Below are 15,337 nucleotides of genomic sequence, written 5' to 3' on the forward strand. Positions count from 1 at the left end.
GAAATTGTACAGAAGGATTAGATTCTCAGATCAATTCTGCTATGACCAAGCATGAATTAGCACCTTAGAGCCTATCACAGGGGTCGGCAACCTACGGCACGCGTGCCAAAGGCGGCATGCGAGCGATTTTTGCCTGGCATGCGGCTGCCAGCAGGGTCCCGGCTGCTGGCCCTGCTCAGCCCGCTGCCAGCTGAGTGAACAGTGGTAGGCGCACCCCCTGGCTACCCCCTCACTGTGCTCGGGTTCTGCGGCTCCCGAGAGTGTGAGCTGCCGGGGTGTGGGGCCCTGAGCCTGTTGTGGGAGGGGCGGCGGTGGCTCACATTCCTGGGAGCCGCAGAGCCTGAGCACGGCGAGGGGGAGCCGGCGGGCACATGGGGACCACCACCCGCATGCATTTGCTGCAGGAGCCCCCAGGAGGGGGCACCGGACTGCAGCTTGGGCAGGCGCGCCTCCCCTGCCCCCCCCAGCGCCCCTCTCACCACGCTTGGGTTCTGCAGCTCCCGGAAGCGTGAGCCGCTGCTGCCCCTCCCGGAGCTCCCCCCCTCCCACTGCCTCAGCACTCTGCGGGGGAGGGGCTGTGCGCGCAGCAGCCCAGCAGCGTGTTTTGCCTCCACATGGAGCCAGCGTCTGACCGGCATGGGCATGGTAAGGGGAGTCCTGGGGGGCAGTCAGGGAGCAGGGGGAGGGTTGGAAGGCTCGGGAGTTCTGGGGGTCTTGTCAGGAGGCGGGGAGTGGTTGGATGGGGCATGGGAGTCCTGGGGGTCTGTCTGGGGGTGTGGATAAGGGTCGGGGCAGTCAAGGGACAGGTATGGGGTAGGGTCCCGGGGGGGCAGTTAGGGTGGGGGGTGGGTCTCAGGAGGGGGCAGTCAGGGGAAAAGGAACAGGGAGGCTTAGGTAGGAGGTGGAGTTCTGGGGGGCAGCTAGGGGCAGGGGTCCCAGGAGGGGGCAGTCAGGGGACAAGGAGGAGGGTTGGGAGTTCTGAGGAGCGCAGTCGGGGTGGGAAGTGGGCGGGAGTGGATGGGGGCAGGGCTACTCTCTTTTGATTGTCGAAATATGGTAACCCTAGGTGAGGGAGGAGCCGGGGGGCTCATGGGGGCATTTTAATGTGTATTACCGGCACGCGAAACCTTAAATTAGAGTGAATAAATGAAGACTCGGCACACCACTTCTGAAAGGTTGCCGACCCCTGGCCTATCATATTGTGCTTGTCACAGAAACTGACTTCAACCATTTCTCTGTGAAATATGTAAGCTGTCACATGAAGTTTGTCACATTTTTACCCACACTACTCTTGAATTAGTTAATTCAGATGCTTGTTTTGGCAGAGAAACCTTTTATTTGTAATTATTTGGGCCAATAGTAGCAACCTTGTAAAAGGGCCATCTAAGAGTGGGGATCTGCAAAGGCAAAAGAGTTATCTGGCTACAAATAGCGTTCTAAGTATAGTGCCTCTGCCAATCGTTCTTCCCTGCTTCTTCTGAGTCCTTAGTGGTACTTCAAAAACAGAAAGAGATTGAGAATGGTTTGGACTACAGACCTTTATATAGTCTCATGCCAGACATTCAGACCTCTTTTAGAACGTGCACAGCCTCAGTAGTTCTAGATAATTTTTGGATCCAAGGCTTGCACACTTGTCAAGGGCATTTATCTTTAGGAGCACTGCACTTGGAAAACTCTAGCTGTATGTGAGTTACTTTCCTTTGCCTTGCCAGAATTATAATAGTGGCATGTTGGTTTTTCACTACCTACTTGAAGGATTTGATCCCGAGGTGCTGAGCCTCTTCAGTTTACATTGCCTTCAGTTAGGAAACTGATTGCACGTTACGGACCTAAATGGGCTAAATTCCCTGAATGTAGCCTGGTTACTGTCAAACTGGAATATCTGATACTGAATAATGAGGTGTATCATTAAACACAGGTATAGCTAAACTGGTGTGACAGTTTGATTAATTAGAAGCATCTCATAACATAGTGAGAAGCTCATGAATAAATGCTAAATAAAATGGGTTAGAAGGATTATTGAAAGACTGACACACAAGCTTTTGGTTTAAATATTTAAAAAAATTCTCTTTGACAATGTGTTTCTACCCTCTTATCTTCTCTTTGGTAAGAAGAGCTGTACTTTATCTTCCAGTCCCATTAAACACACCTTTATTCACTAATCTAAACTCTATGACTCTTAGGCCTGGTCTACGCTACAGAGTTAAGGTGACAAAAGGCAGCTTATGTTGACCTAACTCTGTAAGCGCCTACACTAAAATGTAGCTCCCACCAATGTAACTTGCCCCCTAGAGGGACTTAATAACTCCACCTTACGAGAGGCGTAGTGCCTAACTCGATGCAGTTAGGTCACTGCAGTGTCAGTGTAGACACTATATTGTTTACATTGATTATTGCTGCCTTTTAGAAACTGCCCCACGCTGGCAGTTAAATTGGTGCAAGCACTCCTGGTGAGGATGCGCACCGCCGACACAGGAGCATAGTGTGGATCCATAAAACCATTCAATTACTGTGGGGGGTGTACATCGATGTAACTTAAGTCAACTAAATTTTGTAGTGTTGACTTGCCCTTAATTTCAGTTATACCACCATTTTAAGTTATGGTAGGTATAGAGAATCTAAGGTATTTTTATCTTTTAATACAACTACTTAAGAATAACTGAACTTCCAAATATTGAATGTTTGACTGTACCCAAATAGAATAAGTACTGTTATTACTTTGCAAATCATAAATGTAGCACTTAACATGAGATAGATGTAAATATTTTTATCAATATAGAAATTTTAAAACTGTAATTTATGTATTCTCAAATGCAAGAATCCACATTAATGCAACATTAAACTACAGCACTTTTACATCTCACCCGAAAGACCAAGCAATACATTGTCCCTTAACACCAGAGATTTTTATAGTGAAAGAAATTAAACAAAATCAGAAAATGTAAATTCAGGTTCTAACAGCAACATTAATTTTGATTGTATCTTGAATATTTTATGATGGAGTAATGGATTATATTATCAAAAAGCTCTGAATAGAAAACATTATGAATCAGCAAAACAGCTGAGTTAACATTGCTGGTAATACCTTAACTCTTTTTTGCATTTTCTGACTTGTAATTTTCTCCTAATCAGCTATAATGGTGCAGTTACATAAGGTGGGATTTTGTGTGTTTGAGAGATTTAATTTCTTGCTCTTCTTCTTTTTAAATAGAGGTAGGAAATAATAGTATTTAAATGGTCCCATTTAAGCTTTGAAGTTCTCACTGTATTGGGGTGAAGGAGGTGTCAGTTTTAGTCATTGACTGGATCTTTACACAAGAAAAAGAAACTAATCAAATATAACAGCCTAGAATTAGCAAAATATTATGGAATAATGCAAAAATGGCAGAGATGCTAAAACTGCAGGATTTACATTTTTCTTCTTGCTCATTTTCAATTTTCTCCTATTTCCGTAAACTTTTTTATAGCAGGATATCTTGGAGTCGATCTTGCTCTGTCCTTCAGCAAGACAGTCTCTTTCAGTCAGATTGTCTCAGGAGCAGTATCAGCATCACTCTATACTTGAGCCCCCTTGTGCAGCCACTTAGAGAGAATGATAAGATGATATCATGTATAGGACAGAGCATTGTGGGATTTACTAAAGCTAAAAGCTTAGCAATTAGCTACTGACAACATCAAAAGTGATATTTTAAATAGTTTTTAACTTCTTTGAGATGGCCTCTGTATAGTCCCACTAGGCTCAATGGTGTGTTTCTGGAACGTTTACAAAGCAGTCTCTTTTTGGGGGCAGCATTATTCATGTTTGTAACACTGAACTTTCCAGTCATTATTGTTACATAAGTGAGGTGCAGCCCTAACCACTTCAGATCCTTTCTTACTTCCATAGACAGTGTAATAACTGCAGGCGGTACTCAGGTCTGAATTGGTCAGACTTTATCTCTAGATCTCTGTAGATAGATTTTAATTAATTTCTAATGGTGTTCATTTTTAGTGTTACGATACTTTTTAGGTAGTTTTTGATATTCATCATTTTTGGGTGGAGGGGGTTTAAGGTGTGTGTGATGCTAGGTTTTATGGGGACTCTGTTATGGTGGTGCTCATCCGGGAGCAGAGGAAGGGATTTAAGAAATACACCTTCTCCCCTGGGATTTTCTGAATCTGACATCCACACCAAATATCTTCCCTCCCCCCAGCAGTTTGAACAGACACAATCTGTTCATGAACCTGAATCAAAGGGAACTGTGACAAGAATCTAGCAACACCAAGCATAAACAAGTTATATATTCCCTCTGTTTCCCGTCATACTGTGTATTTAACTTAGAAACTTTACATTTACATTTAAATACATTGGAGCTAGACTTTGTTGATGCATATTGACTCACAGCAGTACACTTTTAATCAGGTGTTTAATCAGATACTTATGCAACATAAAGCTTTCAGTAATTGATATGCTTTCATTAGTTAATTTCATGCCATCTTGCACAGTACTCTTCTGGGATGAGTGAGAGTCAATGTTTATGGCAATAAGATGGGGAAAGTAGATGGCCTATCCTTGGGGCTAGTGCTTCATGTGTAAAACTGATTGCATGAAGTCAGCCACTGAAGAGTTTGGAGGCTGGTACTTCTTTGTGGCACTTGGCATTCATTTTCAATGGGGGAACCTGTTAAATCTTTGTACCATGGCTCATGGCCTCTTTAGCAAGTAGTTTCCTAATTATTTCTTTATCACCCATTTCCCTTCACTTGTTTCATACATGGATACTTTTAACATTGATCAATCTGATCTTCAGTTTACAGACCAAAGAATGCCCTCCCCCCCCCTCTCTCAAAACCAAAAACCAAAAACATGATCCCTTAGAAGGAATGTAGATTTCTTATCAATTGTCAATCTGGTTCACAAGAAAATTTTGCATATGAAAAATCATGTAGTGTCATGAAATATCAATCTGGTTCTCCTTAGAGTCATGTTTTAAAAAAAGAAATTAGATTTCCACATCAGTTCACACTGTTGGCATTTCAGGTTCAAACAAACCACAAATCTCTGTGGCTCCCAGCCAAAATGGTAAAGTTTAACCTGGGTTCCACCCAAAATCATAGATTTGGGTCTAGGAGATTCACTGATAAAGATGCTACTTCATTAATAACTATTATACAGTTTTAAAGAATTGTGCCATTCTTTGTTTCCCAATGTAATGTTATGTTTGGAATTTGTGTGTCTTATTTGTTTGGTTTTCTTTTATGGTAAACATAAAATATTACAGAGAGTGTTGAAGTTGGATTTCACTTGTATTTTATGCCAACCTTATGCTTTCACACTATTTTATCTCCAAACGGTGATGTCCAGCCTCTTTTCTCAAAATTCTAAACTGTTGCAACAGTGATTTCTCCAGCTTGTACCAATTCTGTTTGGAGTTAATTCTTACACAGTTACTATAATGAAAAGTGGTTAGCTAAGGAGCCAATAATGACCTTTTGAAAATACTGAAAAGACTGTTTATTTGACCTGTTTCGTGTAGGAAAGAAAGGAAAAGGAACGAAAGCTCATCAAAAAAATGGCAGAAAAAGCAGCGAGAGATCTAGAGAGAATCCAATTGCAAGAAAAAGCTAAAGGAAAGTATAAAGAATGGTTAAAGAAGAAAAGAGCTGAAGAGTCTGAGAAGAAGAAGAAAGAGGAGGTAGAAATCATTCATCTTCTTTGATATCAGCTTGTCAGGCCCAGCCTGTTATACGTGAAGTGGCCTTGTTTTGATTAAATTAACATCAGTAAAAAATTTTGTGTGTATGCATATATGTATGTATCTATGCATACACACTATGGAAGCCCTCCTTGTGGTTCCATACGTAAGACTGAGATGAGTTTCAGTTTAAAGCAGGAATTTAACTACTTGAATACATTATAGCACTTAGTCTTGGGTACTAAATGAATTTTCTGAGAATTTATAAATAAAGCTGTTAATTAGGTGACTTAAATTTAAAAAATTGGTACTTTTAAGAAACTTTATACCCTGTGTCAGATCACTTTTTATGACCTGAATGATCTTAATAATGCAGCCCCATCCAACTTCCCACATAATTAAAACTCACTGAAATCTTATGCATGGGCTAAGTTTCAAGACTTTTTTTAAGGATAAATGGTCATTTTCTTGCCACTCTTTGTAACTGAAAAATTCTCCTTCAGCCGGGCCTGATAAATGTTCTTCTACAGAAAATTCCACAAAGAAATGCCCTCTTTCAAAATGTCTGCAATCGCCTATTGTTCTCACTGGGAGCAATGCAACTGAGCTGTCACTATCTTTATTTAAAAACAACAACAAAACAAACAAAAAAAGGTCCTTTTTTTGAAACGGCCACTATCTCCAGTTGTACCCAGTAGGAATGAAGTCCAGCTGCCTTCAAGGAAGGTGATGGCACCCTATGCTTTCAGGGAGAACTGTCTCCTTGAGTATGTCTTAAGGCTGGCAGAGCTTTGTGGTTCTGTCATTTTTAATCAGGTGCAAAGCTGCAGACTGCAAGTACCAGCAAATACACCTCTACCCCGATATAACGCGACCCGACAGAATGCGAATTCGGATATAACGCGGTAAAGCAGTGCTCCGGTGGGGCAGGGCTGCACGCTCTGGCAGATCAAAGCAAGTTCAGTATAACACGGTTTCACCTATAACGTGGTAAGATTTTTTTTGGCTCCCAAAGACAGCGTTATATCGGGGTAGAGGTGTAGCTATCTAGTCTGATCCACTGATATGCTTTGTATTTTTGGGGGGAGATTTTTACAACTATTTCAGAGCCGAATACTTTTGAAAACTTGGAATATTCCCGTTAATCTTTTAGTGATTTGCAGGATTGACATCAGAGATACTTGAGAAAACTGAGAGCTGATAGCAAAAAGGAGAAAAATAATTTGTTTATAAAAATTTAATTTATACTTAAACAAAAGGCACTTGATTTAATGAGTACCGTGGGTTTTTTATTATAACAAATTTGTAAACTCTCTACCTTCCAAGCAATTTCTTCTAGACCTATTTATGGCAGCAACCTATGAAGCTGTGGGTGAGATTCTTAGCGGCTTAGCACAGAAGCACAGCACAGAACTTGTAGGAAGCCATCTTTGCACCCTCCTAATCCTGGACTTCTCCAGGTATTAGAGAGGACCTTGGAGTAATTTAAATATTGCTGGGGGCTGATCTAAGTTTGGGAGCCTCTCTTGGCTACAGTACTATCCAGAATATCTGTGGTGCTGTGAGTTGTGCCCCCCTACACTAGGGTTTGTAGAAGGGTCCTGAGAAGGTACCGTATATACTCGTTCATTAGCCCGTTCGTTTATAAGCTAAACCCCCCCCCCCCATCCCCAAGATGGTTAGGTAAAAATAGCAAAAACTGTATGACCCTTTTATAGGCTGACCCTATATTTCAGGGGTTGGCAAACTTTGGTTTCCGGCCATCAGGGTAAGCCACTGGTGGGTCGGGCCATTTTGTTTACCTGGAGAATCTGCAGGCATGGAGCCCCTCAGTTCCCTGTGGCCACGGTTGGCTGTTCCCAACCAATGGGAGCTGCGGGAAGTGGCTTCCCACAGTTCCCATTGGTTGGGAACAGCGAACTGCGGCTACAGGGAGCTGAGGGGCTCCATGTCTGTCATTTTGTTTACCTGGAGCGTCTGCAATGTATTAGATATTCTATTCAATGATTCCATAGAGTTGAAAATCATTAAATTTTGGTGTAGACCCGTTTATAGGCCGACCCCCGCTCTTTGATGCGTCACTTTTTTACCAAAAGTATTCAGCTTATGAATGAGTATATATGGTAGTTTATGGCTTCTACAACACCTGTGTTGGGGGGAATCCTCCCCCAGCTGCTTATGGGCTTTTCAGATCTCTTTATGCTGCTCAACCCTTCTACCCAGTGTAAAGGAGTTGAAAGAAGGTAAGGCTCTCACCCTGGATCACTTGGTGGTAAATGTTTCCATTCTTTAAAGTATTAGAGTAAAGACTTGCTCATTGTCTTTGTGGTGGACAAATATAGGCAATCCATTTGCAGTACTGCTATGTTTACTGTTGTATCTTGGTCATCGGTGAATCCAGACTGAATAGTAATTTGATACTAAATCATTTTAAATATCAGAGACTTCTAATTGGATGGGCATACAAGGCCTAGGTCTCATGTTAAATTATTTTATGCAGCTAAAGGATGGAGCAAATTAGTCTTTCTACCACAATGAGCCTTGCTGGATGGCATATTTTCCCCCTTTGCACTTGCCCACCCCAAATGATATCCATGGGACAATGATTTATTAGCAGCTGTATAGAAATAATAGTGTTTGTGTGAATGTGCATATTCATTCAATGATCAAGTTTATTTTTGGACAACAGTCATATAGTAGACATGTTCCATAGGTTTCACTTGCACAAAAGCTACTTAACATTGGCCATATCATTTGGGAAATTATCATTTTTTTTCAGTCTCTGAACCTTAGGGTACTTGCTTGTTGACTGTGCTATGGCAAATGAATACACAATAGATATCTTTCTACACAACAACGATAATTTTATCCTGAATGTGGCTAAGTAGCAAACACTGATGCTGTTGCAAATCATGACAAAATACACATAACTTCATTAGCCTAAAAACTCGAAACTTTATAAAACTGAAGTGATCTGTTACAAGTAGCTGCTGAACATTAGGATAGAAGTTTGGTTGTAGGGAAATGACTTGTAGTAGTAGATAAGAACTTTTGCATATTTTGTACAGAATTCTGTCTCTGGAAATTTTATTTTTCTTCACTTTTTAGGAAAAGGAACAAAAAAGGGTAGCTGAATTACAGGAGAAAAAAGAGAAATCAGAGAAGATCTTTAGAGAGTGGCTACAGAATGCCAGAAATAAGCCCCGCCCAGTTTTACACGGTTATGGCTATACCAATGGGAAACTTCCAGGTTTGTACTTATACTAGACACATACTACGATGTCTATTTAAATATTGTGGCAATCTCAGGCTTCATGATGTCTTTTTTCCAGTTTATTTAAATTTAATTTGACATTCTCAGCCTGAATCTAATATTGTCACATTAGTGAGTAGATAACAGATACAGTATGTTACAGATATACTGCAAATATAATACCTTTTCGCACTATAAGGGCTGTGTTGAAATATGTATTTTATACCCATTCAGTATTATTAGGCAACAAGCATCTTGTGGGTGGTTTTTAAATTTTTATTTTAATTTTTGGTTTTTTTACTCTGCATTTTCATCCACTTTGGACAGTGAAATTCAGTGATGTCGTGAGAGACGGAGAAAGGAGAAGAGGGTGGGACACAGGTATAATTAGGGATAATGGGATGAAAACCAGAAATGGAAAGTTTTAGGCTTATTATTGAGAAAACCTTCCTGATGGTACCCCTTTGTGCCCACTTCATGGTCCCTAAATGGACTATGAGGCGTAGAGTGGCATCACCACAGTCCAGCATGCTCTGCTGGGCAAATATCCTATGTCAGGAGTAGGCAAGCTATGGCAGGTGTGCCAAAGGCGGCACGCAAGCTGATTTTCAGTGGCACTCACTCTGCCCAGGTCCTGGCCACCAGTCCGGGAGGCTCTGCATTTTAATTTAATTTTAAGTGAAGCTTCTTAAACATTTAAAAAACCTTATTTACTTTACATACAACAATAGTTTAGTGTTATATTATGAACTTATAGAAAGAGACCTTCTAAAAATGTTAAAATGTATTACTGGCAAGCGAAACCTTAAATTAGAGTGAATAAATGAAGACTCGGCACACCAGTTCTGAAAGGCTGCCGACCCCTGTCCTATGTGGACACACTCACAAAGTTAATGTTGCAAAAAGCAGCTTAATGTTCTCACTGCATATGCGGTCTTCTCAGAGAAGGGTGTTTTGTGGAGGTAATGGAGCCAGTGGGAGTATCACTCCTAAAGGATCCTTCAATATCTTCATTAACGACTTAGATATTGGCAGAGAAAGTACGCTTATTAAGTTTGCGGATAATACCAAACTGGGAGGGATTGCAACTGCTTTGGAGAACAGGGTCATAATTCAAAATGATCTGGACAAATTGGAGAAATGGTCTGAGTTAAACAGGATGAAGTTTAACAAAGACAAATGCAAAGGCTCCACTTAGGAAGAAAAAATCAGTTTCACACATAAAGAATGAGAAGAGACTGTCTAGGAAGGAGTACGGCAGAAAGGGATCTAGGGATTATAGTGGACCACAAGCTAAATATGAGTCAACAGTGTGATGCGATTGCAAAAAAAAAAAAAGCAAACATGATTCTGGGATCAGGGCCGGCTCCAGGGTTTTGGCCACCGCAAGCAGCCAAAACAAAACAGAACAAAAAAGCCGCGATCTGCGGCGGCAATTTGGCAGGAGGTCCTTCGCTCCCAGGCGGAGTGAAGGATTGTCCGCCGAATTGCCGCCGAATACCTGGACCGTGCCGCCCCTCTCCGGAGCGGCCGCCCCAAGCACCTGCTTGACAAGCTGGTGCCTGGAGCCGGCCCTGTCTGGGATGTATTAACAGGTGTGTTGTGAGCAAGACACGAGAAGTCATTCTTCTGCTCTACTTTGCTCTGGTTATGCCTCAGCTGGAGTATTGTGTCCAGTTCTGGGCACCACATTTCAAGAAAGATGTGGAGAAATTGGAGAGGGTCCAGAGAAGAGCAGCAAGAATGATTAAAGGTCTTGAGAATATGACCTATGAAGGAAGGCTGAAAGAATTGGGTTTGTTTAGTTTGGAAAAGAGAAGACTGAGAGGGGACATGATAGTAGTTTTCAGGTATCTAAAAGGGTGTCATGAGGAGGAGGGAGAAAACTTGTTCACCTTAGCCTCTAAGGATAGAACAAGAAGCAATGGGCTTAAACTGCAGCAAGAGAGTTCTAGGTTGGACATTAGGAAAAAGTTCCTACCTGTCAGGGTGGTTAAACAGTGGAATAAATTGCCTAGGGAGGTTGTGGAATCTCCATCTCTGGAGATATGTAAGAGTAGGTTAGATAAATGTCCATCAGGGATGGTCTAGACAGTATTTGGTCCTGCCATGCGGGCAGGGGACTGGACTCGATGACCTCTCAAGGGCCCTTCCAGTCCTAGAATCTATGAATCTATAAGGAGGCCTGGCAGAACCCTGGCAGGACATCCCCATGCAGAGCCAGCCCTCCTTTCCACATGGATCTCCGGACTTGGAGCCATGCTCTTGTCCTCCTCCACAGCCCTGTTCTTCATTCTCTTCCTGCTCTGAGGGAAGTCTAAGAGGAATATCCATGATAATCACAACATGGAGTTTCCTGGGCCTCGGTCTTCAGTTTCTGTGGGGTTGCGGGGGCGGGAGGAAGGACAAAATGGAAAACTGTTACAAATGGGCATGTTGTATTATAAATGTGAGGCCTTAACTGATATTGAATATATACTTCCTTTTTTTATTTAATTTTTTGCATTTTTCCTTAAATTATAAATCACTGATATTATATTAATTTAAAACTTAAAATATTTTTTGACAGGGAGACTACCAATCTCCAAGATCTGAACACAAAACAGCTCTCACACCAGACACACAATCAGTTGCTCTTTTGGCTAGGTCTGATTATAGATGGTAATACATACTGCTTTCAAGCTTTGTGTTGGAATCTCATAACTTGCTGACAGCTGCCATCCCTTGTCTAAGTGATTCATTAAAAATAATTCTATACCCAGTTTAGTTCACACAAGAACATGTTCCAGACTTTGTTTTGACCACCCTGGTGAAGTATGTGTTGAAATTTCATTACAGACAAAGTGGCTTGCCATTCCAAGGGTAATACATTCCTGCTGTCATGGTTTAGGCTTCATGGTTTGGCACATAGATCATTAATTGCAGATAGTGAATGTTTTTTCCCTTGTTTGAAGAAGGGTAACAATTAAGCAAAGATTGGAATAGAAACGTGAATTCCAGAGACAAGGCTGTGGGAAACAACACTTACAAATTAAGTTTGAAAATAATACCAAATGGTAACTTCCTAACCGTGTACGTGCTCCTTTAATGTTTGCCTTGACAAGCATTGTTCTTGTTACACCGTATTTGACATATTTATATTGCTGATCTTTAAAAATACAAATGGGGGATGTACTTACTGGGTGAATACAGAGGTAGATGACTTATAGCCATTAGTAGAGACTGATAAATTGTTCTAAACTGTTACATACCATGTCCCATAAAAGATCTTAAAGCTATTCTAAATTATACTGTTTATAATCAAGTTATTTAATTTAGCCCAAGAAAGAATTGCTAGTCAGGAAATGCCCCAGGTTAATCCAAAAATGATCTGGTACACTTCAATTTTTTATTGTGTTTTCAGTATAAATATTTCTTTTTTCTAATTGTGTGTGTTTTCTAAATATTTTAGGATACTCCAAAGGAAATTCATATCCAGCTCCAGCCTATTGTAACCCTATTCCCTGGAAACCAATTCATGTGCCACCGCCTAAGGAAGATAGGAATGTTACAGTGAAAAAAAATAAGAGACCTATATCCAGTCAGTCATATAGGTCCTCAGCTATGGTAATCCATAAACCCAAGAACAATCTTTGTATTGGATCATTGCACAGAAAACAAAGATAGTATAGGAAGCAAAATAACTTTTTTTTAATTAGCTTGATTTAACTAAGTTTTAAAGTACAAAAGTTATTTCTTGGTTAAGTGTTTCCTTAAATGTTAAAAAATACAGTGTTGAAAGACAACATTTTATCAGCTTTTAACAGTTGTGATCATTTAATGTTAGCTAAGGAATATCTTTTCCAAAGATTTTTTAACTCAGTTATTTTAACACTTATATTTTTAAAAGATAATTTTCTGTGAACCAGTCTTTTTAGTCACTTAAGTGACCTTTATGTTTATTTTTTTTAAATTTTATATGTAGCCAGTTATATTGCAACCACTCCTTGATATCAATAAAACATTAGTGATTAGTTTTTGTGATTCTTCAAAGGGGTGTGATTTTTTTTTTTAATGTGTTTTCGGTGGTTAGTTGGGCTATTATGCTCATTGTTTTAAACATGCCAGGTGCAGCAAATTTTGACAGTTTTTTTGGGGGGGGCGGGTAGGCACGGGGGCGGGGGAATGGAATGAAACTTCATTTCCCAGACTCAAAAACTTTATGCTCCAGTAAGAAATATACCAGTACTTATTTACAAAATAAACAGTAAGTATTACAAAACCAACATGGGACCCATTACATAAATTCAGTGTTGTGTTAACCAGAAAATGTATTATATAAGTTATACTTATCTAGAATCTTTGGTTGATTGCCAAAAATAAAATGATTGTGCTACCCCAACATAATAATTCTGCTCTTTTAAAATAAAATTATTCTTTGTGGATAGTAATTGTAGGAATAGTAGTCAACTTCAGCTTCTTTCTAGCTGATGGAGGGAAAGAGAGCTTTACGTGAAACTTTTATTTGGAGAACACACACGTTTTAGTAGTTTACAATGGACTGAGAGGTCTTGGGGTTTTTTTGCCTTTTAAATAAATTAGTTTATACAGTATACTTGGCAGTTGGCATTATCTAGAAAATATTATCTTACAATAAGGGAATGCAGCATCTTAGGCTATGTTTACACTACTACTTATATCGGTATAACTTACTGTGCTCAGGGGTGTGAATACCCCCTCCCCCCCCCACTGTGCCTTACAGCTGCACCGCTGTTAGCTTTTTAGTGTAGCCATAGCCTTAAAGAGTGGTGGTCGATTGCTTTGTGAAAGATGCATGCTTTAGGACATTAAGCTGTTGCTAGAGCAAATAGATATTTTGTTAGGGTTTGTCAATGATTTATCATGTGTAAACTTGTTTCTTTGTATGATGTCTAAAACAAATTTTCACAAACTACTTCTTGTTCATTTGTTTTTTAAACTGTTGAAAGTTTTCCTGAAAACCCATTTAATTTGTCTATGAAACTTAAATAGAATCATGGACATAAGTTTTTCTTTACAAAAATTGAAATTTAAAAAATGAATTGCTATAGAGTGCAATTACTTTTAGTTTAGTCAATAAATGCTGGGTTTTTTTGTATGGGAGAGACAAGGTGGGTGAGGGTCAATACCTTTTATTGAACCAGTTTGTTTGTGGAAGGGACAATCTTTTGAGCTTCACAGAGCTCTTCTTCAAGTCTGGGGAAAGAAATCGGAGTGTCTGAGCTAAATACAAGTTGGGACAACTTTAAGGATTGGGACAACCGATTAAGGATAATGGGTAATGCATGTTGTAGGTGGTCATTTGAAATAAAGTAGGCAACTGAGGGTTAGATTGTGTCCAATAAAAGATATTACCTTGTCTCTCGAGTGTTCTGGGACCAGCATGGCTACAACAACACTGCAAAAATCTATTTGTATTACCATAGCATCTGGAGGATTGGGGGCCCCCTTGTGCTAGGCACTGTACACATGGTATGAGCCTGTCCTTGCCCTGAGGGTTTATTATATAAATTGACAAACCAGATAAAAGGTAGGAAAGGAAACAAAGGCTCAGAGTAGGTGAAGTGATTTAGCTAATGTCAGACAGAGTCTGAGACCAGACTGACTCCCAGCCCAGAACTCTATCCACTAGAAGCAAGGGTTCCCAAACTGTGGTACATGTACCTCTGGGGGGGGTATGTGGAAGAAAGTGTGTAATGGTGGATTTTATTTATTATTTATTGCATTTTCATAATAGGCTGCTCAGACAAAGCTTTAAAACTGTTGTATAAAATATGGTAGTTAATTTACTTCAAGATGTACCAATGAGAACACAGAGATGCTGACTAGAGCCCTCACCTACAATCACCATATAGAGCAGGTTCAGTTGCCCACCAACTGTCCAGTCTAACTGATCTCAGAATTTACGGGGGGGCGTTCGCTTGTATATGTCACACTATAACTACATCTGTATGTAACGGTGAAATATGAACAGATGGCTAAAGACAGGTAGTGTTAAGAAGAACACACAAAGTATCAGTGATAGATCTAGAAGGCGATACGCAGTAAGAAAAGTTTAGGAACCTCTGTACTAGACTATCCTGCCTCCCAATAATTTTTGTAAAAATATATTTCCTTATGAAACAAAAAGCAGAAAACTATTATGTACATAGTTTAGTCCTATTCAGTGCCTACTCGGCGCTTCTTGCCCGCAGCAATAAGGGGGGGGGGGCGGTGGCATGCAGGGGAACTCCCCACCCCAGCTCACCTCTGCTCCGCCTCCTCCCCTGAGCATGCCGCCCTGCTCTGCTTCTCTCCCTCCCAGGCTTGCAGTGCCAAATAGCTGATTGACACTGCAAGCCTGGGAGGCGGGAGAAGTGGAGCAGAGGTGAGCTGGGGTGGGGAACTGCCG

General features: G+C 40.6%; 1 protein-coding gene across 2 annotated transcripts in view; it reads left to right on the forward strand.

Moving 5' to 3' along the window:
* The window catches only part of CCDC34 (coiled-coil domain containing 34), a 30,042-nt gene extending 16,988 nt beyond the window's left edge, over positions 1-13,054 (forward strand). For both annotated transcript variants that reach the window (XM_054026877.1, XM_054026876.1), the window contains exons 5-7: positions 5,517-5,675; positions 8,784-8,925; positions 12,380-13,054. In XM_054026877.1, coding sequence (XP_053882852.1) covers positions 5,517-5,675; positions 8,784-8,925; positions 12,380-12,594 — 516 coding nt within the window. In that variant the 3' untranslated portion in view covers positions 12,595-13,054. The remainder of the gene's footprint in view (positions 1-5,516; positions 5,676-8,783; positions 8,926-12,379) is intronic.
* The last annotated feature ends 2,283 nt before the right edge of the window (positions 13,055-15,337 follow it).

This window comes from Malaclemys terrapin, chromosome 4 (assembly GCF_027887155.1).
Source record: "Malaclemys terrapin pileata isolate rMalTer1 chromosome 4, rMalTer1.hap1, whole genome shotgun sequence".
NCBI lineage: Eukaryota > Metazoa > Chordata > Testudines > Emydidae > Malaclemys > Malaclemys terrapin.